We start from the raw sequence: 27,665 nt of genomic DNA, 5'->3' as shown, positions 1-27,665 counted from the left end.
AGAGAAAGGAAAAGTGATAATATTATATAATATTATAAAGTTAAACGATATTGTTAGATTTGTTCCCCTGTAATGAGAATTATAAAATATACATAAAATATAGAAATTATATATTATGTATGTGTGTAAAACAAAATTAATTTATCGTTATCAACAATAACGTAAAAGAAAATAAATATCTATTCTAAAAATTTATCGCGTAAAAAGTATTATACGTTTGTAACACACTTCATACGAATGTATGGATCAAATAAAAATTATCTTTAAACGTATAGGAGGTACGCGTGTGTGTGTGTAAAAATTCGAATAACGATTTCATTCCTACGATGAGAATTTAAATGAGAATTTAATATGCGTATTTTATAGGACGAGAAAGAGAATGTATGTATGTGTGTGTGTGTGTGTGTGTGTATGTATGTGTACCGGTTTTATTTCTCTAATGCAATTCGAAGGAATGAAAAAAAAAAAAAAGAAATAAAACATACGATATCGTTTTAATAAAAGGCAAGTACTCGGTATATTTCATTGACGCGTACGCAATGGAAACTTTTATCGTGTTTCTCGTTATGTCACCGATTCGTACCAATACATATATATATATAAAGAGAGAGAGAGAGAGAGAGAGAGAGAGGAAGAGAGAAAAATGTTTATCAAACCATTTTGTCCCATATACACATACGAATGGATGCATCGAAGTGCAATCATTGGTCCTTCAACGAGAATTCAACGAGTGCATTAATTTTAACGCACAAGAGAGAACCTGCTAGATAACTTTCCCCCTTCCCACCCAACCACCCACCCACCCATCATTCTCATTCGAATTCCTTCTCTTTCATAAAAGCGAAAATGAAATCGCGCGTAGGAAGGTAAAGTGAAGTTTGTTATTCGAAAGATTTGCTTTATCCATTGTCTCATCCCTTTTATATCATTCATTTTAATATATTATTATATCTTCATTATTTTCATATGAAAAAAATTCTTCTCGAACAATAGTTAAGTTATTCGTGTTTATCTCTAAATGAATCTCTTCTATCATTGATTTTAACGATAGTTTGAAAACGTTATTAGTCATTTCACATTTGAAAATTTCTCATATTTTTTTCTTATATTTATTTAAATTGTAAACGTTGACTTTTGTTAATTTATATCAAACGAATTTTATCGAATTTATCGAATCATAATATTATATTATTTTAATAAAGGATGATATATATTTTTGTTCAGCGAGAAGTTAAAAATTAAATCGATTAATTTAATAATTTATGATTGCAAGAAAATATACAAAGTGGTGTGTTTGTTATATCGAATGAACGTTAATTGTAATTTCTTTAGAAAGAAATATTGAAAGATAAATAATTGTGTGGTAAATAATAAATGTAAGTTTATCGATGACGTGAAAAATGTATCACAGTTATCATTGTATCTACTATGTTTCTTCTCATATCTCGTTGCATCATGCATCGAGTAAAATTTTACTTTACTTTATTTTTACTTTATTTTTACTTTACTTTACTTTACTTTACTTTACTTTACTTTGGCCAAAATGATTTACAAATTCTGTTATATATTCTCGCAGGATTGTGAATAGCATCTACACCATTTTCTCGATTGAAATTCTCCAATCTTCGCGAAACACGAAGAATATAATATTCTATTCATGTATTCGTATCTATGGGAGTGGATTGATTATACAGTTACGATTGAAGTTACATGTCGCCAGAAATATTTCCACGAATTAATTTTTTCCCCCGAACTCTATTTGCTCAATGACACACAAATATAAATTTACGCGCGAGTAAAGTTTTCCTTTCGAGAAAATGTTCTACAAATTATTTCTAAAGTTTAGATTTAAGTTATTCAAACTTTATGATGCCACGTAGACAATGCTAATTAATTATTTCTCTTTTGTGCACGGATTATTATTAAACGAAAAAAAAAGAAAAAAGAAAAAACGTTTATCTTGCCGTAAGAAAAAGTTTAATTAATTCTTTTTCTTTTCAAAAATAATATTAATCTTTTTGCGTATTAGTATAAGTTTTATCATTTATTTTATAACTGTGCCAAACGGATTAACATATTTTTTTTAACAAGAGATTTATTTTTTTTCTTCTCCTTCTTATTCTTCTTTTTTACAAAGAGACATTAATTTGAAGAGTATACGTGTACGTAAGTAATGGGATAATTGAAAATGAAATGTCGAGTAATAGTCGACATTGAAACGAATCGAATGTTATTTTCGTTTAAACGTTTCGTTTGAAACGAGTAATGAAGCTATTTATTTCACCCTACCGAGTTTAAACAATGGAAGGATTCGTGTCGAGAACGTTGAGAGAACTCAAATGATTTTGTGATTCGAAAATCTCTTCAAAATGCAAAGTTAAACGAAGAAACGAACAATAAAATAAAACGACGACGAGATAATACGCTTGACGCGACTGACATTTCTTTCTTTCATTTCTTTCATTTCTTGTTTTTTTCCCCCTACCTCCTTTTCATTCTTCTTCTTCTTCTCCGGATTCTCGAGACCGCTAAAATTAGCGCTTTAAAACAAGGGGGGTGGGGGGTTCGTAAGAGTGGCAATTTACCAACAGCTTTAAAGTATTTCAATGCTATACGCTTTTCTTTTATCCCCCGACCCTTCCTTTTTTTCTTTTTTTTTCTCTTCTTCTTATTTTTCTTCTCTTTATCTTTCCGACACGTTTATATTCAAACCATTTATTATTTTTTTTTTTTTTGCGGCTTTAAACGATAAAGAAGAGTCAACACATTAAATACGCGCGAGCTTTTGAAAAATAAATATTCATTTTATTTATTTTCTTGCAAACCCCCTTCTAAAGATAAATCGTAATACAAAATTCATAAGGGAATCTCTTATGATCGATTATTTGAACACAACGTTCTCACATTTTTTACGATTAATATCTTTCACGTAGAACATAAAAATAAATAAATAAAAAAAAGGAACACTTGACTCTTCTCCAAAAAAGTATTATCCAAATCAAAATGAACTTTTGAGTGTCTTAACGAACCCAATCCCCATCTGCACTCTCCAAAATTGTATGATACAGAAATATGATGAAAATGGGGGAGGATGGGAGGAAGGGGAGGTGAAAAAAAGGTTTTACAATTCGTCGATAAAACGATAAATAATAGAAGAAGAAAGAAGTAGAGGGAGGGGAGGGGACGGGGGGGGAGTGGTTGATTGGCAAGGAAATATGACATATGTTTAAAAGCGTATTAAAATAGAAAAAGTGCAAACCGAGATCGGGCCAAAGGTTTCCGGCTGAAATCGCGCCCGATGAACTGTGACCTTTGCTTGCACCCTCCTTTTTTTTTCTCTCTCTTTCTCTCTTTCTATCTCTGTCGTTCATTCGAAGCAACGTTTTATGTTTCGATGATCAAAGAGAGAAGAAGCAATGGGCACCTACGTTTATACCTCGAGTGACGTTAATAACGTGTAACCGTGGGGGGTTGCTGGTTGTGGTTGCTCTTCGTATCGTTTTTAGACGACACGTCGTCGGCGTTACTTTTTAACTTCGAATGCTCTATACGAGATTTATCCTATAATCTTTTTTCTTTTATAGACATCAAATATTGTGATCTAGTTTTTTTTTTTTATTATACTACCTGATCTCTTTCTTTCTTTCAAAAATTATCTCGTAAGAGAATATAATACTTCTCAATACTTTTAGAATGAAAATTCATCTTAAAAATTATTGGGTATACGGAAAATTCTCTCAAGCTACATTTTTCATGTTTATATAATAAATAAATAATATATGTATATATATTTTTTTTTGCTTTTCTTTCTGTAAAATTGTGAAAAAACAAACTACACAGGTAAGAAGATAGTTTGGTAACGATCAAAAAATTCATTACAAAGTACATAGATAATTAATGTAACCAATAATAATAATAACGAAATTATATCGTAAGAAAATATAATACTTGTCTTTGAGAATGAAAAATCATCTTAAAAAATATCGGCCGTACGAAAAATTCTCAAGCTACATTTTTCATATATATTTTGTAGAATAAATAAATAATATATATTTTTGCTTTTGTTTTTTCCTACAAAATTGTGAAAAAGGAAACTACACAGGTTAGACGATATTTTACATTACAAAGTACATAGATAATTAATATTAACCAATAATAATGATAATAAACAATTAAGAGACACAAATTATTTAATAATAATAATAAAAAAAAAGAAGAAGAAGGAAGGAATTTCGTACCGGCTTCGAGTCGAGCCGGGGAGCCATCGGGCACGGAGGAGTTGCTCTGAGATTTCTGCGTGCCCTCGCTCATGATTTTAAGTGTCTTCTTCTTCGATCCTCCCGCGGGCTCCCAATATCCCGAAAGGGGAGTTGGTTGGCGGGGGAAGAAGCAGGGGGGAGGAGGAGGGGGAGGGATGGATGGAAAGGATGAGGGGAAAGAGGTCTTTAGTTTAAGAGAACGCGAGGAGGCTCCCTCTCTCAGCTTCCGAGTAGCTCTAGCCACCTAACTTTTCCTCCTGGGATTTTTCTGGTCTTCTCGACGATAATGCTGGGAGTTCTGCTACTGCTGCTTATTTTTCTGCTTCACTTTAACGACGAAATAACGTCCCCACTCACCCCCCCTTTTAGTTAACTCAAACGTCTAAGTCCAGTTACTTTTCCAATTACCAAAACTACACCCCCTTTTTTTCTTATGTTTTGTTTTGTTTAGTTTTTACTTTTTTTTTTTAAAAAGTAATCACGAATAATCTCGATGATCTTGAAATTAAATGATGAACGCGTCAAACACTGTTTCCAGTAACCAATCACGAATAATACGTCGTGTCTTCTTTTTCTCTCTAATATTCATTAATAGGTATACACACATATATACATATATACTATATATACATATATATATGCGTGTACACACACAGAGACAAATACACACACATAAAGAGGTGGAGGAGGTGGAGGAGGAGGTTGATTAATATAGGCGTGAGATTCCTATTGGAGAATTTGGAGCTCGAGTAGCATCCCGTCCACGAGGTGCACACCTCTGTGTTCGCGGATGCTGCGGAGACACGGTTTGAGAGAAACAGAAACAGAATGAGAGAGAGATAAAGAGAAAGAGAGATAGAGAATAAGAGAGAGAGAAAGAAGATTTTCCCACTCGCGGAAGGACGTTGGGCGCGCGCGCACACACCCGTTATAAGATGAGAATAAAAAATCTACGAGGTGATAGAGATGCTGGTTAAATTCTAACTAGCTAGTAACTTTTTTCTAGGGGAATTTCTCACGAGGAGGATAACGACGACGACGACAGGTACAAACGCGAACACGATGTAGACGAAGACGAAGACGAAAAGGAAAACGAAGGACCACCAACCACGACGTCCAACACGACGTCCACCACTACCACCACGACAACGACGACCGACGACCGACGACGACCGACGAGGAGGACACGACGAGGGTAGCTTTCCCTCGCGGAAACCTCGACTGATGAGGGTCGTCGGAGAGGAACACTCCCGGCTTTTCCAGGGCTCTCTTCTCTTCTCTTCTCTTCTCTTCTCTCCTTCCTCTCGTGCTGGATCTACGCGCGCGCGCACACACACCCTCTCTCCCTCTCCCTCACCCTCACCCTCTCGTTTCACTGCTTTCCTCCCTGTAGCTGGTATCCTACCACCCCTTCCCTCTCTCGGTTCCTCTTCTACGTGCACCACCTCCTCCTCCTCCTCTCCCACCAATGTTCTCCAATGTATCTCTATCCTTCTGTTTCACCTACTCTCTCTTTCTCTCTCTCTCTCTCTCTAATTTTCTGTCTTCGTCGTGCGTGTATCCATCCATGTATCCATCTCTCCCCCMCCCMCCCCTTGCTCTCTCTCTCTCTCTCTTTCTCTCTATCTATTTTTCTTTCCCTCCTTCCTTTCTTACTACCTTTACCCGTCCCCTTTTTACACTTCTTTTTTTCCCCCAGTATTCCTCTATCCTCCTCCTCCCCCTTCTCTTTCTATCATCCGGTCGAGCCACGATGTCCCGGGCGTAGTGAGCAACCCCGATCCGCTGTTTCAACCCTCGTCCCGCGCCTGCGCCTTCCCTCTCTCTCCCTCTCTCTCTCTCTCTCTATATATATATATACGTGGAAATTTCTCCCCCTCCCCTGCTCCAGCAAAATCTCCCACCAGATTCGCAGCTTCCAACCATTCCTCTCTCTCTCTCTCTCTCTCTCTCTCTCTCTCTCTTTCTCTCTCTCCTTCTCTATCTTGTACCAACCCCTTAACTCTAGTAGTAGCAGCAGCAGCAGCAGCAGCAAGACCCCTTTTCATCCCCCTAGATCCGAGCTCAGCGCCGCGCCCGTGCACACCCCCACCCTACCTTCAACCCTCCCGCCCTTCTTTGTCGCGCCGAAAGTCGGGCCGACGATTTTCCGACCGACCGATCGAAACCACCACCACCACCACCACCACCACCACCACCACCAATACCACCAACACCCCCTTCTTCCAACATCCCCCATGCTCCATGAGAGGTCGCATCACCGATCTAGCCTTTTATTTATTATCTTTCCTTTTCCTTTTTTTCTTTTCTTTTTTTTTTAATTACGAAAAGCACGTGTGTGTTCTGGAATATATTGATTGATTACCTTTTTTCTTTTTTTTTTTTTTTGGTGGTGGTGGTTACTTATTCTCTTCTCTTTTTTTTTTTTTTTTTTTTTTTTTTTTTTTCTTTCTTTCCTCGTCTACCACACCCCCTCACCCTATTTTGTATAGTTAGTTCGATAATGATCACGTATAATATGCAAATACGTATTGAAAATTAATTGGCAAATATTTTGAGATTTGTATTTCTTTAATAAGGCCGAGTATTTTAATAGCGAAACACTATAATTGCGTATCTAGGAATAGTTAAACGTTTAAAATAGTATTAAATCTATTCTCGATTAATCGATTTTAACATTATTATTATTATTATTATTAATAATAATGAAACGCGATGTAATAACGCGATACACATACTGTAACGAAAATCAATTACGCTTTTCAATTTTATTATAAAACACTTTTGTTAATAATAATAATAATAAAAATTAATTTCAATCCAACGAGTTATACATTTTAATAAATTAATAAATGCAAGTTATATATATGAATATAATCGATATATATTATTCATCGTATATTAAAAGTTAAATGATAATAATTCGGTACCATCTTCAATCGCACAAAATTTATTATTTCATTACTATTCTCTTTGTTCGATTATTCCCTATCGATGGTATAAAAAAAAGAAAAAAGAAGAAGAAATTCTCGGACTACTCGATAGACTCGGAACTTTTAATCGGCCGTGTGCAGACACGGAATGGAGATGGGCGGGTGGGGGGTTGGGGGACGGGGGGGGATGAGAGGTGCCTAATAAGCGAATTAATTTCATTCGAAAATCGGGCTAAATCTCATAGACCAAAAGTTTTCCTACTATACCCGAGAGAAGAAGAAGAAGAAGAAGAAGAAGAAGTTTCTTCTCGAATGTTAACCAAAATTTACTTTACTTTTGTGCCCTAACCGACGCGACGATGCTACCAATGAGTAAAAGAGAGAGAGAGAGAGAAATAGAAACTCGACTACATTTATTTCGCAACTTTCCAGTTGAAACTTTGCTCTTCAAATTATTTCCCATTTCTTGTCCCAGAAAATTTCCATCGGCAATAATAGGAGAAAAAAAAGTTACGCTCCTCCACCACCTACCTCCTCCCTTCTTCTTCCTTCCTTAACGTTACCACGAGATACATTTTTCTTTTTTTTTTTTTTGTGTTTCCGAACTTCCACGACGTTTACTTCGAAAAATATTTCCATTTCTGCAATGCCTTTTTTTTTCTTTTCTTTTTTCTTTATCAATGAATAATAAACGTAACCGATATATATATATACATAACAAAAAAAAAAAGTAAAATAAAATATAGAACAAAAAATAATTATTAATAAGTCTCATCTCTCTCTCTCTCTCTCTCTCTCTCTCTCTCTCTCTCTCTCTCTCTCTCTCTTTTATGTGCTCATTTAATTATTTTTTTTAATTCGCGTAAAGATGACCACGTATTAAGGGCCGACTCATACATATAAGGGTCGTATAATAAAACAAGAAAACTATTTCTAACAAATTCTGTCGAATAATTAAAAGAAATTTTGTAAATTCGATAAATATTCATTCGATTGGTTGTGTGTGTACTCTTCTATCGATGTACACTCAATTTGATTATGAAATATTTTAAATGAAGCTTGCATTTATAATTTAAACTTCGATTTTCTTTTACTCTACCACTCTCCCCCTCCTACCCCCCACTCCCCCACACTTCAGCCCCTTTTCCTTTTTCTCTTTCTCTTTGACTCTTTCATTTTAATTATCAGTATCCGATAACTTTTCCAACGTGCTTTTCAACGACGTTAGAAATCCTATCAACGTGTTCATTATTCAAGAAAATCAGTTCTGACATTTTCTTTAACTTTTTTAATGATTTTCACCTTCAACCTTACCATTTACTACTACTACTATTAAACCTTTTAAAAAGTCTCACGAGAAATAACGGTTTTGTGAAATTCGCAAAAAAAAGAAAAAAGAAAAATGGGGAATGCATTTTTTATTTTTATCATACTACGCTAATTTTTAGGAATAATTTTGTTTCTTTTTTTATTTTTTTTTTTGTTTCTTCTTTTAAACGAATTATCTTCTACGATTCCCCTTTTCTCTTTCCGTTTAGTTTTATTCCTTTCCTTCTTCTTCTTTTTTTTTCATAATAAAAAACTTAGTGAAAAGAAGCATTCCACATTTAAGATTCTTTCTTTACGTTGCTTCGACCATCTTGGTATTCTTTTTTATATATATATGTTATCCATAGATATAGAAAGTTATTATACTCGTGAAGTTGAGAGGAAGAAAATAAAATAAAAAAAAAAAAAAAATAGAAAAAAAAAGAATCAGAACAGTCTATACGAGTTGTTTCAAGAAGAAGAAGAAGAAGAAGAAGATACGTACTGGAAAAAATTTGATCTCCAAGGAATATGTCGTTGGCGGGGTGGTAATACTAAAGTCGAGGGAATACTATGATTCTTCGGGATATAAAAAGGACTATCGTAAAAAAGGCCGACCATCCCTATCGAAAAATCTCAACTAAACACTGTCACCTCACCCCAATCCTATTTTCTAACGATTTTTTACTCGTTACAAGTTTTTCTCGTCATATTTTTACAAGTTATTTTTCTTTTTCCTCTTACTTTTTTTTTCTTTTTATATAAACCTATCGCAAAACCATTCGCGAACATTATTAATAATTCTATAATTCGATTTAATTAAATCCCCCCCATTGATAATAATTATCCTCTTGCTATGCGAATTAATAAAATAATCATTTAATTACGAATTGATTATTATTTTCCCATTGGATGGTTAGAGATTCGTCGAAATGAAATTGTGTGATGTATTTGTGTTGGTAAGCCAAATTTTGCTTCAGGTTAAATTTCACTCGTGACAGCTTTCGGACGGGAGTTTTCGTTATAGCTTGAAAATATCTAATTTCAGAATATGCAAACTTGTGTGAGGTGATTGCAGTTAGGTTCTAAGTTGTTTAAAGTTTAACCTACACAATAAAATATAAATTAAATTTCATTTATTATACATATATATATATATGTGTATGTGTGTGTATATATACCATTATAACGTAACGTTCAATTTACATGAAATAAAATCATTCAAAAAGATCTCTTATATTAAAACAAATAAAAGAAGAAATTTTTTCATCAAATTCATTATCCCGATCCTACAAAAATTCCTCTCAGAAGAAAAGAAAAAACACACACACGTAAGAGAGAGAATGAAATAAAATAAAAATATAATAAAAGAATAATAATATATAGAAAATAAAGAAAATTCTTTCGTTCCTTTCCACCATTCGCAAAATAACAAGTAGAATAAAGAAAAAGATTCTCGGATTCTATTTATGTCACGTGTACCTATTGGACAAACGATAAATGTTTGTTTTCTTGTTTACTTATGCATTTCCACCTAGCCCCATAAGGATTCCGAAGGGAACTTAAACAGTGTCGAGATAGAGAAAAAGAGTCTCTTGACAACCCCATAAGCTTCAAATAATACACACACATATAAAAAAGAAGCATATACATAGAAAGAAAGAAAGAAAGAAAGGAAGAAAGAAAGAAGTAGGGGATGAAAAGAAAGGGGGTGGTTTGTGGAAGCAAGCAAGCAAGTTAGGTGAGTAGTAGAGGGTAGTAGGTAGGGAGGAGTTAGTAATAGAAGAGGGGATTTTTGAGTTGGTGGTGGTAGTTGGGTAGTGACAGGGAGGAGGAGGGGGGGAGGGGAGGGGTTGAAAAACGGGAGTAGAAATGTAAACGTAGTAGGGGAAATGTAGGGCACTGGGTGATCGAGGCGCACCCTACTCTTGCTTGCTTGCGTTTCTCGACGCTTGCGTAACTTAACGTTCCCTGCCTTTTACGTCATTGCCGTGGGTTGTGACGTCACTATCGACGACGATCATCTCTGAAGAGAATGAGAGAGAAAGAGAAAGAGAGAACACCAACCAAAGGGAGTAAAGTGTTCAAGACGTTTCTATAATACGAACGTTAACAGTCTAGTATGCCTCTTGTCTTTTGATTCCGAAAAGGATAATGCGAGAGATCATGCTACCAAAGCGAAAAATTCTCTTATCATTTTCTTTCTCTTTTTTTTTTTTTTTTATATATCCTTTTTACCATCCCTTTTCTCTGTTAGATAGATTTTATTTATATTTTTTATTATTTTTATTTCTATTACTACTTCTTCTTCTTCTTCTATTTCTCCCTATTATCTTTATCTTTTTATATATTCACCTCCCCCCGACCCGATCCGACGAAAGTGCATTCATCGATTTTCCATTTTTTCTTTTTTTTTTTTTTTTTCCTTCTCTTTATTTTTCTCATCGATGACATGATAGGACATCTATCCTATGACCGATTTCATACTAGAATGATCAAAAATGTATATAACATCAACGACAACTAACCAACCAACCAACCAACTCATGGAAGATTTTCCTCTTACCGATTTCCTTGAACGAATTTCATGGATAAGTATATACATATGTATATATATGTATGTGTGTGGTATAGAGTTAAATGAAAAATATCACAGTAAATGACGATCTTCTCATTCGTTCGTTTATTCGAACCACGGTTAAACGAAGCATGGGTTAAATGTCTATAAAGGCTCGAGGAAAATGTTCCATGGCCTAAGGCTATGGACTACTCGCAGGATGAGTGGGGTGGGATGGGGTGGGGGTGGGGGAAAGGGCTTTTGGTAAAAAAGATGGAATAGAAGAAGATGAGGAATAAGAAGAAGAAAGGGGAAATGAAAAAGGAAAGAAGAGGAAACTCGAAGTTCTCTTAGTTTGTTATCTGGGTCAAAGATATGCAGCAAGCAAGGGTGAGAGCATGGGCCAAGCTGAAGTGCAACCGGCACACGATAAACATCGTAGTAGTAGTAATAGTGGTGGAGCTTGAGGGTTGGTTGGGGGGAGGGTGGTGGTGGGGGAATGGGGGAAGAGAATTTCTAGCGTCTATGACCTTTTGTCGTTTCTCTCCTTTCTTCCTTCCTTCCTTCCTTATCTTTCATTTCTTCTTCCTTTTCAGCTTTAATAACCTGTCCAAGCTTGTCTCTCTCACTCACTCACTCACTCACTCACTCACTCACTCTTTCTTTCTTTAGTTTCTCTTCTCAACAGGGGGCTCACGCAAATCCCTTCGTTGGTGTCCTCGACTCCTTCAAATTAAACGCTAGGATTTTACTCTTATTTTCTCTTCTCATAAGATAGACAGAGAAAGATGATACCCCGTTTTGATAAGTTTTAAGTAAGATGAGTTATTAAATGTTATACGGGTCTTTCGTTAAAATCTCCAAGACATTTCAAACATTTTCCCAAGTCACGGTGCTGTTTGACTTGACATCATGCCTTTCTTTCTTTCTTTTACACAATTGTTTTTTTTCTTTTTTTATCATTCCTTTCTCCATTCTTCCTTCCTTCCTTCCTTCATTCCTTCCTTCCTTCCTTCTCCTTTTCCTACTTCGTTATTAACTTGTTTCTCGTGGAATAATTGGATAAACATCTTCGTGCTTTCCTCGTTTCCCCTTAGCGACACGTAGTCGACAATAATTATCATCAAATTCTGAATTATTAACTTATCGTTATATTTGCAAACCCAACCCTATATTTTCCTATCTTTATCTTACTCATTTAATTTTATGCTACTCGAATGGCAAGGAAGGAAGGAAGGAAGGAATTTGAATGTTGTCTTGTGTATGTGTATAAATTATTGTGTAAATATATATTTCCCATTTCTATTTCTATGATATATTCGTGAAATAACAGTTTTATTAGATTTTACCATGTGCTGTATGATATGCATATATATATGTATATATATATGGATATATATGTTGTATGCAAGCTGGAAAATATATGAATATGGGAATATGTGGTACGTAACGATATATATATATATATATGTGTAACACGATTAACGATTAATATTTTCAAGTTATTTTATGTAAATGAATATACGATTGATTTTTTATATATTCGATATATTATACATTACAACTTTGACACTTGTTAATCATTTATCGTATAATTATTTTTCCATACAATTCTAATCGAATTTGTTTATACTATTTTTAGACGTGTGACTCTCGTATGAACATTTATTCTAATATGTTACTTAAAAAGTAGGAAATAACTTTTGAAAACATTTGCCGTAAAAATAAAAAAAAAACTCCCGACGAAAAACTCGTTTCGTATCGATTTGTTTTGTTCCACGAGTTTTAGGGAGGAGGGGTGGGGATGGGGGTTAGAAAAAAAAACATTAGTATTGCGATCACACGAGATGCGATTGCATAAGTGCAAAAGGTTGTTACTATAGTTTTATTTTCTTTTAAATATTAACAATCGAAAGGAAAAACTTTGGTATAACATTTATAACAACTAGCATAACATTTCGAATTAACCGAAGAATAGATTCGAATTAATTGGAAGGAAATGAAATGGCATCTTTTGATAATTCGTAGGAATTATTGTGTCCAACACAAGTACATATATAAATATATATATATATGTATATCTTACGTATCAGAAAATGAATTATCTTAATAATCAGTGGGCTCGACATTATTTCACAACAACACAACAAAGACAACAACGACAATAATTACGAAGTTTCAACTAGGAAGATCGGTATCCGTGCAAACTAGCTCGAAATAACGATGTAATTTGCTTCGCGTGGCATAGACAATCGCATTTACCTCTCTAACGTTTACCGGTGTGTAGAGTACGGGTTGGTTTCTACGTGAAATTTAAGCGAAGCTTAATTTGGTAAACACTTCCCGTCGCGAATCATTACTCTGCCAAGCGTATACTAATAGGAAGACAAATATTTAGGGGTAGAACCGGAATGAGCCGATAACAGTTATATGGTCCACAACTCTGATTCCGATAAGAAATTCTTTAAGATTTTTTCGTTATTAATAAAATAATTAAATAGAAAATTTATAATATAATGACAAATATAAGAAATGAAATAAAAATAATTTATAATGACAACGAGAAACACAACAATTATTCTCCATATATTAATTTACCCCGCCTCAGGATTCTACTTTGAGAGAACCAAAAAAAAAAAATGAATAAAAGGATGAGGTGACTTAAATCAAATAATTGATAGTTTACTGTAAGTTAAATAAAAAAAAAATAAAAAAATAGAAAAGAATGTTCGCTCGTTAAAAAATTACGCGAGTTAAGTTTGTTATCTTTAAAAAAGAAATATAGGAAAAGAAAAAGAAAAAGAAAAAGAAGAAGAGGGAGAAAGAGAGAGAGAGAGAGACGAGACATTTAATGGGTGGAAGAAAAACAAAAAAAATCGAATGATACGCGAAACTAAAGTTCTACAAAGGCGACCGCCCGCCCACGCGCGCGTGTGTGTCTTTTCTTTCGTGTGTGATCGATCAATTAAATCGATAGTATCGAATGGAATAATCCAAATGCGTGTGGTATGCGATTCGATTCAAATAAGCTCGATACGACGATTTAACTTTCGTTCAGATCGTACAACACGACGCTTGGTTGTACCATTTGGTGACTACTACTAACATAAGAGAAGGTTAAGGGGAAAAAAGGGGGGCGGGGAAATAAAAAGAAAAAATCGAAAGGAATGTCGGACGGTAGTAGTAGTAGTTCGTTGTTACGCTTCGGAATTTTTAGATTGAGATCCATCCAGGAACGAAATCCGATTTCCTTTCAAAGGAAACAACGAATAATCCGTTAGTTCCGTCGTTTTCCCTCGACGATTCGGCAACGAAACGACACAGTACTAGCAGTAGTGTACCTATTTTTTATTTTATCCTACGGTTTTATGGTTCTCCTCCTTTTCTCATTTTTTTTTTTTAATTTTTTTATACTGACACCACCACCACGCGTCAAATCAAAAATAATAATGATGCGAGAAAAAATAAGAAAGCTAAAAATTAATTGCAATTTGTTTTCTTTTTTATCTTTTTCGTTCGTTCGTTCGTTCGTTTATTCTTCAATTTCGGTCAGAGTTGCGTTTGGGTTAAGCGTAAAAGAGAAAAATTGTTTCGAGAGAATTTTCAATATAGTAAAACGAAAAACAAAAACTTTCTTTAAAATAAAGTTTCGTTTGCTAAAAGCGATATCGTTAATATTTATATAACAAATATATATATATATATATATATATAATATATTAATAGGTAGTTAATAACGAGAAAGGTTAATGATCAAATACAAATACCAGTAGCAAATATGCAATTGAAATGTATTTAGTATCGGCAATAAATTTGAATTAATCATAAGAAATGAAAATAATCGTATAGCTAACAACAATTTCTTTCCTTTATTAAATCCTTCCTTTCTTCTTTCTTTTCTTCCGAACGATATTTTACGTGACACGAAAATTCCACGTTTATCGGTAAGCTAACGAAAAAACAAGAGAGAGAGAGAGAGAGAGAAAAAAAAAACAAAAAATTATAACATAGAAACAAAGCACTGTTTCCGTTTGGTTTTCATTTCATAAAATATGGGAAAAAATTGTCTACCCTTTTAACTAAAAAACTAGTAGTATATGTATATTATTCACATTTTATAAAGGGTGACGTCAAAAGAACAAAGCCAAAATTCTACGTGCTTTGCTTATTGTCGGATTTGAAACCCTTTGAATTTCGCATACCGCGTTGGTGGTTAACGATAATCCAAAATTTCGTTACGAAAAATTTTCTTCGTCTTCTCATCGAGAATGACCCAAAAAATTCTATTATATTTCGCGTTTTTTTTTAATTAAAACATTATTTTTATATTAATCTCTCTATAACAGATCAATATTTTCTTTCCTAATATATGCATTATTATAATTAATGATTTTATTTAAAAAAAAAAAAAACAAAAAAACGAAAAAAAATAAATAAATGAACCTCGACGCGAAACAACAACATTGTAAAAGGAGAAGTTTCGGTTGAAAGGGGTTAAATTTGTTCATCAGTTTATAATTAATAAGGGTTGCGCACCTGAGTCAAGGTGTTGTAGATAATATTTCCGCAAATTAAGTATCATCCATTTACTTGCTTTTCTCGTCGTAACGTTAAACCGCGATTAAGTAAAAAATTCATCTTGATTGCAAAAGGAAAAGAAAAAAAAGGAAAAGAAAAACAACATTTAGTTAAAATATAATCACAATTTTTTTCACAATCGTCTCGTTATCGTTAATAATATATAATAATAGTAACAACAAAATATATATATTAAATAATTTTGCTTTCCTTTATTTTTCTTTCTCTTTCAATTAGTTTTAAAAAATGAATTATTGTACTTATTATATTTTTGAATCATTCGACAAGAATGATTAACTATCGTTTAACACTTTAAACTCAAAATGACCTATTTCTATGAAAAAAAAAGGAAGAAAAAAAATAAGAACCGTATCGTTCGACAACTTTATTGTTAACAATATATCCCAGTCAGCATATTCGAGATGCTTGGACACGTTTCGCTTACGCTTTTGGAAAAATGACTATTTCGAGGGTTAAGGGCAAAGAAGGGCTCGAGTAGATTTTAATGAGGAAAAATTTGAAGTAAAACGATTTAATTGGGAGAATCGTATCATCGTACTTCAAAAGTTTTCCTTTTGGAAAAGATACGTAAATTGGTCCTTCCAAAATTTTCCTTTTTTTCTCTTTCTACTCACGACAACCTTCAAAAATTCTTCTTCATACGAACAAACATTCATATATACATATATAGAATATTTTCAAATCAAAGAAAATGAAATGAATTACTTTGATATTTCACATATATTTTTGTCTAGTGTGCATTTGTGTTCTATCATCGTTTCATTGGTTCCTCAAACTCGCAATCTCTTTGCATCCCATTCTCTATCTATGTATATCTATATATATATATGTGTGTGTATGTATGTGTACGAGTGTCTTTATCTGTGTTAAACTCGAATCTATCCCGTGTTCTCGTCTCTTTCCAGCGCAGATCGATACAACGGAGTCTGCGTCTCCAATCCGTATGTATATATACTTGGGTAGCTTGCGGTACACCCGGTATATTCCCCAGGCGTACAGGGTGCTCTAAATTCAACGGTTCTGCTACGTGTTTCAAGGAGATTACTCTTAGGAACAAGGAAAGGAAAGTAAAGGAAAGGATTTATGCCATTGGAGTGCATCTCTGAGAGACCAAATCATGGAAAAGGTAAGAAGTATCTTTTCCATGTATAATATAACTTTGTGTACCTTAACTGAACTGTGTATGTGTACGTGAGAATGTACGAAAGAAAAAGAGAGAGAGATAGATAGAGATAGAGAATATCGAGCAATAAATTTAAATTAAACGCGTATCTCATTTAAAGTCTTAATTCCAATTCGAACTTCACAACTACTTTATCGAATAATTTTCTCTTTCCTCTATCTCTCTCTATCTCTTCATTTTCTTTTATAATGATACTTCATAGTTCAACTATTTTCGAAAATGTTAGGTTCAACTACGTGGATTTTTTTTTTTTTTTTTTTTTAATATAATCGATTTGAAAATGATCGTATTAAAGGGAAGATAATTTTCTATGATCTTCCCTTGTCCCACCCTTTCCACTCCCATTCGTGAGATATGGAAGATAGGAAGGGGTAACCCATCGAGAAGGGGATTTATTTGTGATAAGAAAAAGAAAAGAAAAAGAAAATATATGATATAGATAATAATTACACTAGTATAATCTCGATGAATATAATAAATTATCTCACAAAATAACGAGATGACAATGGATTAGATAAGACAAGAAAAATATCTTTGATAACATTTTATATGAATATTTTATATGATATGAAAGTTATTATTAATAATAAACCTATCATGTGTGTTGTCAAATGATAATTCGTAAAAAAAAAACAAATCCAGTGTGAAAAAAGGTATAAAATTAGTATTATTTATTTTTAAATAAAATAAAATATTATATATATGTAATATTAATTGAATATGTGACGAATATATATATATATATTAATTACAATCTTATTTCATATTAAGATATATTTTCTTTTTTTTTTTGAACCATTCAAAGTAGGAGTGAAATATATACACGAATGTTAATATTATAAAATAAATTAGACACTATTATATTATATATGAGATCAATTTTATCTTTCGACTAGAAGAAGAAGAAGATTAGAATATTATTAGAAGGAAACGTAAGTGGATTGATATAACATAAGATACCGATACGGATTGAAATAAACAAAGTATTGAACGTAAACTGTCGTAATAGGAATGACAGAGAGAGAGAGAGAGAGAGAGAGAGAGAGGGTGAGAGAAGGAGAATCATAATTCATTTTCCCATTAATGATTTTGTTAGAAAGAAACTTAGAAACTAATTACGAGATCGTAGATAAGATAAAAGATTAGAATATTATTAGACGGGAACGTAAGAGATTGATGTAATATAAGTTAATGAAAACAGAAATTTAAAAGGTATCCTAACGTAACGATCGTAACTGGAAACAAAGAGAGGGAAAGAAGAAAGGGGGTTTCATGATTCATTTCCATGGGTTTTGATAGAATGAGATTAGTAAAAGGAAAACAGAAGATTCGAAATATTATTAGAACGAGACGTAAGAGATTGATGTAATATTAGATAATTAAGATAAGAATATACTAATCATTGAACGTAAATATAAGAGGGAGAGAGAGAGAGAGAGAGAGAGAGAGAGAGAGAGAGAGAGATGCATATATAAGTATAAATAATAATATACAAGGATCGATTCGTAATTCGCAATTCTATAGATTTATTCGACATAAGAGATACGGAAATAATTACGGAAGATAAGAAAAAAAAAAGAGAAAAGGTATGAAAATATTATTAGAAATTGACGTAAGAATATTAAACCTTTAGTTATGGCATGATTTGTAAGGGGGGAGGGTGGTATTGCTTTCGATACGAACTCTTATATATTATTTGGTCGAGTATTATATTATGAGTCGGTAGTTATGAAAAGGGTTAGTGTCGAATGATAATAAGAAATACCATGGAATACCATCATAAATCAAAAATAAGAGAGAAAGAAAGACAGAAAAATAATTATTGAAAAACAAGAAAAAAAAAAAAAGATTGGAGTAAGGATCTGATCTAAACAAAAAGTTGCTTATATTATTCGAACTATAACGAGAAACGATTAATATAAAATATAAAAATAAAAATAAAAAGAAATAAAATGTAATTTGTTGAATATTATTATAAAGAGAGAGAGAGAGAGAGAGAGAGAGAGTATCGTTGATACGAGTTATGGATTTTTTTTACGATATCGATAAGACGTTCGCCTTTAATACGGAATAAGAACGGCCGGAGTGGGCAAAACAAAAGAGTTACCTATTCCCGCGGCTTCATGCTCCAGTTAACATTTAACTGTTAAAACTGGAGAGTGCCACCGTTAACAGAGAGAGAGAGAGAGAGAGAGAGAGAGAGACTCGATAAATTCCAAAGAGTGACCCCATACTACCACCACCTTATTACCAAACCTACCATTGTATGGGTTCCGCGTGACCAAACTCTACTCCAAATTCCAAATTCCAAAATTCACATTCGAACTGTTCGACCTGTACATTAATCATCTCACCATTTAACGCATCTTCTTATATTATTTAAACAAAATCGAATAAATTGTTTTAATTACACATATTGCGAAACAAACATTTTCATCCTAAATCCCAATTCCAATCATCAATCAAATTTATATTTCATATAAAAATCATTTTGCTTATCATTGTATTTATTATAATCTCGAAAAAAGATCTTATTGAAATATTCTCTTCGTATTTTTAAACATCTTTCTGTCTATTTGAAGAGAATTTAGAAATCGTTGTCTACTATAATAATTCAATGGTGTTTGAATTATTATCACAGTACGACCGATAGAAACCAATTGAACTAAACACACATAGGCATAAATAAATCGTATAACTTAAGATATTGTAAATGTAAACATCACGAGGTACAATGAATACGAAAGGATAAATGAAGTGGGGTAGTTTTTTTGTAAGTTTCCATTTGAAAAACAAGAAAGAATATTAAACGTGTCACAGAGTTGAAAAAAGAAAAATATGTTTAAGTTGTAAGATTTAATAATTTCAACGATAGAATAATTTGATTATAATAAATTACGACAATTATTACTTATCTCTATCCTCTCTATAATTAATCTATTATTTTTATTATTACAATTATTGTTATGGCGATCATTGTAGCTGTTTATTATTATGATCATATCAGAGGGGTAACTATGCGGATACGTTCGATCGACACATTTCGCAGTCGACGAAATTAATTACGGTCGTTCTAATCACTGATGCAACGTTCAAGCTTCAGGCGATAAATGACACATAGGAAGGAAGGGGGAGGGGGATGGGGAGAGGAGGGGAGGGGGAAGAGGATGAAAGTGACACATGAAAAGAGATAAAAGACTGGTGAAATCGTGAAATGTCAGATAATCGTATGCCATACGAATTTAATATCAATTAGTCAAATACAAAAAAAGAAAACTTGGAAATATTACTCTTAATTATTCTCTTATGAAAAACAAAACAAAAAATCAAAATTAAATCCTCCATCAACCCCCCCACCCCACCCCAACCATCTAAAATAAATATTACTTCGTTTGTCTACTCTTTATTAAATTAATATAAACGAGAAGAAAAATAATTATAATCAAACGGAATTAAATTAAAAAATGTACAAACGTTTATATTTTTGTTTTTATTAACTACGAACTGTTATTCTTTATATATAACATATTTATTATTATTATTATTATTATTATTATTATTATTATTATTAAAATGATGAAAAAGATTATTTCGTTGAATATATTTTAAATACAAGACAAATTAGAATTATCGTTCTACTAATACATTTGAAAATCGTACGGAAATTGCAAATAAATTGTGAGATAAAACAAAAAAAAGAAAAGAACTGTCACGTAAAAAATGAAACACAGTTGGGGAAAGAAAAAATAAACAAATCGTAGATCATCGTCGTAGAAAATTTTCTTGATTGCAGCACGTCGTTAATAAATTTACTAAAAAAAAAAGAGAAAGAGAGAGAGAGAGACGTTTACAAATTAAAAAAAAAAAAATAAAGAGGGTAAATGAGAAAAAGTATGGCGACAGTGGGTCGCCACCCATTTTCATGGTGCGCATTTAGATGACATTTTTCGTTAAAATTAGGACGGTTTTTAAGGGCGGCAAGTAGAAAGGAGAGTGGAACAACTATCGACGAGCAGCTAATGTGGAACGACATGAGTGCGTTCCACCCAAACCCTCTCCTCCCTCCCACCCTCTCCGTGTGTCGCGCGCACCCTCGCAGGACCGGAGGGTAACATGTATACTGCATCATTATTATTGACTGCTGGTAGACACCAGGAACAATGTTGATCGATTTTGATTCGCCATTCCTGTCAATCCTGTTCCCTCATTTCTTAACCCCCACCTCAACCCCCCCCACACACTTCCCCCCACAACCCCCCTATTACAGATACTTCATAATATTTTTCTTCTTTTTGTTTTGTTTTGTTTTTTCCATAATTATTATTAGCAGAATTATTAAATACTTCGTTAGGATCGACATAGAATTTTTGTTTTGTTTAAAATTTGTTAATATGTATATATATTATCTTTTATTTTTCTTGCTTCTTAAAATTAATCGTGAATTTTTGTTTATTGTTAAACGAATTCTATATAAATTATTTTCCATGAATATATATTCATTAAATCATATAAATTATACTTTATTAACGTTTATTATATTAATAATTGTATCCAATTAGCATGTTATTTATTGGTTTTCTTTTTTCTTTTTTTAATTAAAAGTAAACTTTAGCCCGTAAACTTAATTCCGATTCGTTCAATGAATATTCAATCTCTCTCTCTCTCTCTTTGAATATAATTATAACGAGAATAAATTATCGTTGAGAAAAAAAAAGAAAGTAATTCTTTTCCATTCCATCGAATAATTTTTCTATATATTTCGTTATAATTTATTAATTATTCCTATTTTAGAAATATATTATAAGCAATATGTAACAACATAATTTTTATTCTAATTAAATTAATACACATTCCTTTAACGTGGATAAAATTTCATAACGAAAATATATTAAGAGTATAATAATGATTGATAAAAATAATTAATTGATTTATATCAAATAAATGAATAAAAATAAATAAATGCATCTCTCTCGTATATGCTTATAATATATATATCATAAGAAAAATAAAAAAATAAAAGGGGGCGGAGGGGGAGGGGGGGGGTAGAAAAAAACAATGTTGCTTGTTTCGTAGAAAAGAAAACGAAGCAAAAAGAAAAAACAAATCAAACGAACCAATCGTGTTTACTATAAATCAATGATCGAACGTTGTCGTCGTCATTCTCAACGAGAGTATCCAATTAGCGTTGAGATATAAACGAGAAGAGAGTATAAAATTGCAATCGATAATGATCATCATCGATATTTCCAACGCGTAACAATAACGTATAAAGAGAAAAATATATATTGAAAAGAAAAAAGAACGTAAGAGATAGAAGAACTTGTAATACGTTCGTCAAAAAATATTGTTGAAATTATTCTTATGAATTGGTCAAAGTGTTTTCTTTTTTTGCTTTACATTTTCAAACAATTACAAATGGCGAACGTTCGATTTCTCGCACGGTGGATGATGCTACTTCTATTAATAAAACTTTAAATCGGAGACACGAGTTTTGTTTTGATTACCGCGTTCGTTGACGCGAGTTCATAAAGTAGGAGGTAAAACGACCGGATCCGGGAAATACTTAAACGCGTATACGTATGCGTATGCGTGTGCATTTTTTTTTTTTTATTTAAGTATACAGTGGTAGTAAAGATTACTCGAAATAGAATTTCGTATTTTTATTTTTTTTTTTACTCGGTTCTGGAGTTTCACATCGTTTCGCAGACTCGACGGCGAATTTGTGAACATTATTTTTTTTATTCTTTTTTTATTATTATTTTTCGCCTAACAACACAAACGAATTTACACTATAAAAGTTGAAAAAGAGAGAGAGAGAGAGAGAAAATATGCATTCAACTTATGCATTTTTCAGGCCCTAGATTTGCACTTTCCAATGCAATCTCAACGGTAGAGAAATTTCTACGTTTTAATAAATTTTCTCTGCTTTTATTTTACATACCTACTCTTAGTACATAAGTATATGTGCACACGTACATATATATATATATATATATTTATAAATATAAATTCACATAGTACGTGCCACCTAAAAACGCCCGTTTAAACGTAGAAGATTAAAGACCTAAATAACAAAACGCGAACGATAATATGAAGACAAAAAAGAAAAAAAAGAAAAAAAAAAAATAAATGAAATATTTTTTCCTTCATTTTACGGAAAAAAATTATTTTCTGACAAATTATAATTTTTGGGGTGTGGGAAAAGAAACACACGTTCAATTTCGATTTATTACAAAAATTTGGTTTTCTACGAGATTGCATCATTAGAATTTGATTGTAATTTTTTATTCGTTGTTTAAAAATTCATCCTCGATTTTCTCGTTGTATTTTTAATTTATATATATATAATTACAAAAACATCACACGAAATATAGAAAATAATTAAGAATATTTTTTGTGTAGGAAAATTGATGAATAATTGATAACGTCGTTTAAATATCAATAAGTTTATTTATTGAGAATCGTTGAGTGAGAATGTGTTTCCGTTAATAACAGAAATATTTTATCGAGTCATCAATGATTAAAACAGACAAAGACGAGAGGTTGGGTAATTTAAAATTCATCATGGTTCCCTCGATTGACGTCAATCAATTCGTAAAACATGTCGAAGTAATACCCAAAGCAGATGGAAATAAATTCGAAAATTCCCACAAATAAGCATTGGTAATATTTATAATTATACCAATACACCCATAATACAGGTTGTTTCAAATTACGTTGAGGAAAATTTTAGGGGAATGTTAGAGAAATTTATTTATATATATAATTGAAATGAACATTTAACAAATTTATACGCGAATATTACTTTGTGTGGAAAATAAACATAATTATAATATTCGGAAACAATGATTGTAAGATTTTTTTTCTTATTATTTTAGGATACTGAAACCGAGGCTTAAAATTTTGAAACGTCCTGTACATATAGACACATCTCGTATCTAATAAAAATATTTCAAAAATCGGACATCTGACAGAGAGTTGCATACCAGATAAACATAAACACACGTGTATTATATTATAAAAGAGTATTAAATGGGTGTAAAAAAAAAAAAAAAAAAAAAAGAAAAGAAATAAATTCCGATAAATAAAAGTCGCAAAATGTATGACTTATCGGATAAACCATTTGTTAATGTCAACTGCAGTACCCTCGATACACGAATTCGATACTTTAAACGAGGATCGATTAACGTTTAATATTCATGTTTAGAAGAAGATTAAAAAGAAAAACAGAAAAAAGGAAAAAGCTGCAAATGTTTTTTATGATCGTAAAAGAAACGTTATAACAACTTGAAAAACTTCGATTGTAATTGTTAAGAAACAAGAACAAAGAAAAACAATGATCGTGCCCGATCGTTTAATTTTGTTCTTTTCATCATATCTATAAAAATATAATATCACGAATAATAATAATAATAATAATAATAAGATAATAATTCCGAGAGCTTATTATTTTCTTGTTCATAGGTTTTAATGAAAACTTTGGGGGAAGGAAAAAAAATTACTGACGGGATAAAATAATTTCGGTGACTTTTTTTTCTTTCTTTCATTGTCTTTCCCTTTTTCTGTTTTTTGAATGACAGCAACAGCAAGGCGACAAGTACGTCGTTTGGAGGCTTCAAAAGGCGGCAACCCCCTCAAAGGTCGCGAGACAATGCTCGCTTCGACTTTGACAGTAATTCCCGCATTGTTTTGCTTAACCCTGCACCGCCACCACCACCACCACCACCACCACAAAACCATCACCACCACCACCACGACCGAGATTCTTCTGGGTGGTCGTTGAAAGCGCTTCGAATCTGGTGGGATGAGAAAAGCTACGATAGTTACCTAGCTTTTGAAAGAGGTTGCGATTAGCTCTCTCATCGACCCCCTTCTCATCCTCTCCCAACCCTCTTCTTACCCAAATCACACCCCTATTTCCAAAAATTACTACTACCTTTCCGAATCTTTACTTTCTTTACGAATAAAAATATATCTCTCTTCTCTATCGATATTCACACATTATTAATCATTTTCATATTATTATTTTTATTTTCTCCCTCTCCGCCCCTTTTTACGGGCTCGTATCATTTCGCTACTAACATCTCACTTCGTATTATTCTATACAATTAAATACAACCAACAACAACATTTATTGAAAGTTTAACTGAGGTTTAATTGTATTACGAGAATAATGAATTAATATGTATAATAGATTAAGTCATTTCAATTATATGGAATATAATTAGAAAACGGTGAAAATATAAATAGAAAATTGATACATTTATATTATAATAATCAAATTTTAAATTTTCCGTTCAAATTTTCTTTATCCAATACGACGTTTATAAATCATTTTCTTCGCAAATAAATATTTATTATCTACATCCGATTATATTAAATACGAACAAATATTCATTTCGTACACATTTATATTAAATCTTGTTTCCATAGAGAATACCATTAATTATAATATTATTTACAATGAATGAATTAAAAATTGTTCACTTAAAAATACAAACAATAACAGCCGTCTAAATCGGGTTCGTCAATCGTTACCCTAATCGTTTATTGGAAAACGTTTGTATTATGGCTTTCAGTTTCGTAGTATGTATCCGTCGGAGGTTTAATGTACCGTCAAGTATTTGACGACTGTTAAGAAGAGTCTTCGATCTTCTTGTGCCGATAGTTTGAGGATAGGAGATTGAGGGATGAAGGGTTGGGGTAGGTAAGACGTGATTATGATAGGACAGCTCGATTAGAGTAGTTTCCAGCGATTTCTTCATGTCGATGTCACCGAAATCTTTCATCCTTCATTTCTTCTTCATCTTCTTCTTTTTCTTCTATTCTGCTCCCCCTACCACTACTACTACTACTACTACTACCCCTTCTTTTTCCTGGTATTACTTTTTCTCGTAGACACGCTAAGCGAGATTTCAAGTTTTCGAATCCCGCGATCTATCACTTTCGCATCGTCAGCGTTTAAATCGTCTTCGACAGTAGGTTTTCAAGCCAATGCTTTTGAAACTGGACAGAATTATTGATCGAATATGAGTTACGAGCGACGCAATGCTTTTTATTCGTCAATAATACATTTCCGTCTTATATATATATATGTTACCGTCAGAGCCGGAAATCAGTCATTGCTAGTAATTCCTCGGCATTACTATGAATGCAAAGAACCTTCAGACGAAGTCGGAGATTGAAAAATTCTTCCACTTTTTCAAACATAATACTTTGATATTCTATAGAATATCAAATTACTATTTAAACAACGTTGAAAAGAATACATTCTTGGGCACAGACACATGCAGCCATACGATCACACAATATCAGAGATTGCAATGCTGTAAATTGTGCATCTTTGCTATTTCTTTGAAAAGTTTTGGTAAATATATTTTATACTAAAAGTGAATAGATTTTAATAAAACTTACATTAAATTAAAGTACACTCTTTTGTCTACGCGAAAAATACCATATCGAGTTACAAATTTAGTATGTAACGTTCTGAAAATGTCAAAGAATGCAATGCTGTAAATTGTGCATCCTTGCAATTTCTTTGAAAATAAAATAATAATATAAATATAATACGTTAAAAGAGAAAATCAAAATCAAGAAATATTTGACCATCTGGGAAAAGTAATGGATTGACGTCAGATATATGACACACAAGTTAGAAAATATTTCTCTCTTTGAAAAGTCTTCCTTTCCTCTTCCTCCCCCTTCCCACCCATCCTCTCTCTCTCTCTCTGTCTCTTTCTTTGATATCGGAGACGTGCGAGAACAGTAGGGCTAACGAGTAGTGGCCTAAGGGCTGACGAGCTAAGTCGGAATTCACTCGGAGTTATTCAACCAAACCCGTTCACGGTTACTACCCACGATGTTATACACACGTACAAAATGATGATGGGTTTTTATGCGAAATGACCAAGGAAAAAAAAAAAAAAAAAAAAGAAAATAAGAAGAAACCAACAACAACCAACAACAAAAGACAAGGAAGTAGCGCGGGTGTACAAAAGAAAAATAAAAGAAAAAGAAAAAAAAGGAAAAATTGCAAAAAAAAAAGAAAAACCGAACAAAGGAGATACGAGTTGGCGGGATGAAAAGGGCGCGGAGGGTGGTCCGGTGATAATAATGCTGGGTGATTGAGGGATGCAAGGAGTGGACAAAAAAAGATCGTAAACAACCATTCGATGGGGAGACAAAAAAACAAAGCTGAAAGATTAGTCATCCCTCCTCTTTCCCCCTATTCACCCCACCACCCCCACCACCCCTTCGTTACTTGACAGAAGAACTCGTTTCGTGTCACACGTACTCTATACTTTTCTTCTTCTTCTGCTTCTTTTTTTTTTTAGCTTTTACCAGCATCCCTCTCTACTACCAACCCACCCCATTCCCACCCCCACTGTCTATCTCTTTCTCTTTCTCTTTCTTTTCTCTCTCTTTTTCTCTCTGTTTCGCGATATGACGTCGATAAATCCGACGATGTCGTAATATCGATTATCCCTGGGATTACGTGTACGATATAACAGGTGGAAGAGCGCATGAAAATAAACGACACGATCGAACAGAAGCTTCCATTATTACTACTAGTACTAATATTAGTAGTAGTAGTAATAGTAATAGTAGTAGTAGTAGTAGTAGGAGTGGTGGTAGTGGTGGTGGTAGTAGTATTATTACTTTACTATTACTACTATCAATATTATGAAAGTTTTATGATAAGGGTTTTGCTCTTACGAATAAAATATGGATGTATATATATATATTTATAATATTGTATTGAAATATTTTCTATATCAAGAGATGTATATTTATATATATTCTTATACGAAATTATAATATAATAT

The 27,665-nt window shown here is 32.7% G+C and overlaps 2 protein-coding genes across 10 annotated transcripts in view; one reads left to right on the top strand and one right to left on the bottom strand.

The window, feature by feature from the left end:
- The window catches only part of LOC106793318 (solute carrier family 12 member 4), an 81,109-nt gene that overhangs the window by 18,639 nt on the left and 34,805 nt on the right, over window positions 1-27,665 (bottom strand). The window contains exons 1-2 of one of the 8 annotated variants that reach the window (XM_014760131.1): window positions 5,256-5,536; window positions 4,239-4,837 (exon numbers count right to left, since the gene is read on the bottom strand). The exons of 4 other annotated variants lie outside the window; for them this stretch is intronic. In XM_014760131.1, the coding sequence (XP_014615617.1) occupies window positions 4,239-4,311 (73 nt within the window). In that variant the 5' untranslated portion in view covers window positions 4,312-4,837; window positions 5,256-5,536. Of the gene's footprint in view, window positions 1-4,238; window positions 4,838-5,255; window positions 5,537-27,665 lie in introns of those variants that run through there. 3 more of the 8 variants (XM_014760132.1, XM_014760133.1, XM_014760134.1) reach the window with 3 other exon arrangements.
- The window catches only part of LOC106793319 (bromodomain-containing protein 7), a 53,447-nt gene continuing 42,423 nt past the window's right edge, over window positions 16,642-27,665 (top strand). For both annotated transcript variants that reach the window (XM_014760147.1, XM_014760141.1), the window contains exon 1: window positions 16,642-16,782. The gene's annotated coding sequence lies outside the window, so the exon portion shown is untranslated. The remainder of the gene's footprint in view (window positions 16,783-27,665) is intronic.

The sequence above is a fragment of the Polistes canadensis genome, unplaced genomic scaffold (assembly GCF_001313835.1).
Source record: "Polistes canadensis isolate GaletaPanama2010 unplaced genomic scaffold, ASM131383v1 scaffold_13, whole genome shotgun sequence".
NCBI classification, from domain to species: domain Eukaryota; kingdom Metazoa; phylum Arthropoda; class Insecta; order Hymenoptera; family Vespidae; genus Polistes; species Polistes canadensis.
Note: the sequence above shows the minus strand (reverse complement) of the source record. Positions and strands in the feature narration are given on the sequence as shown.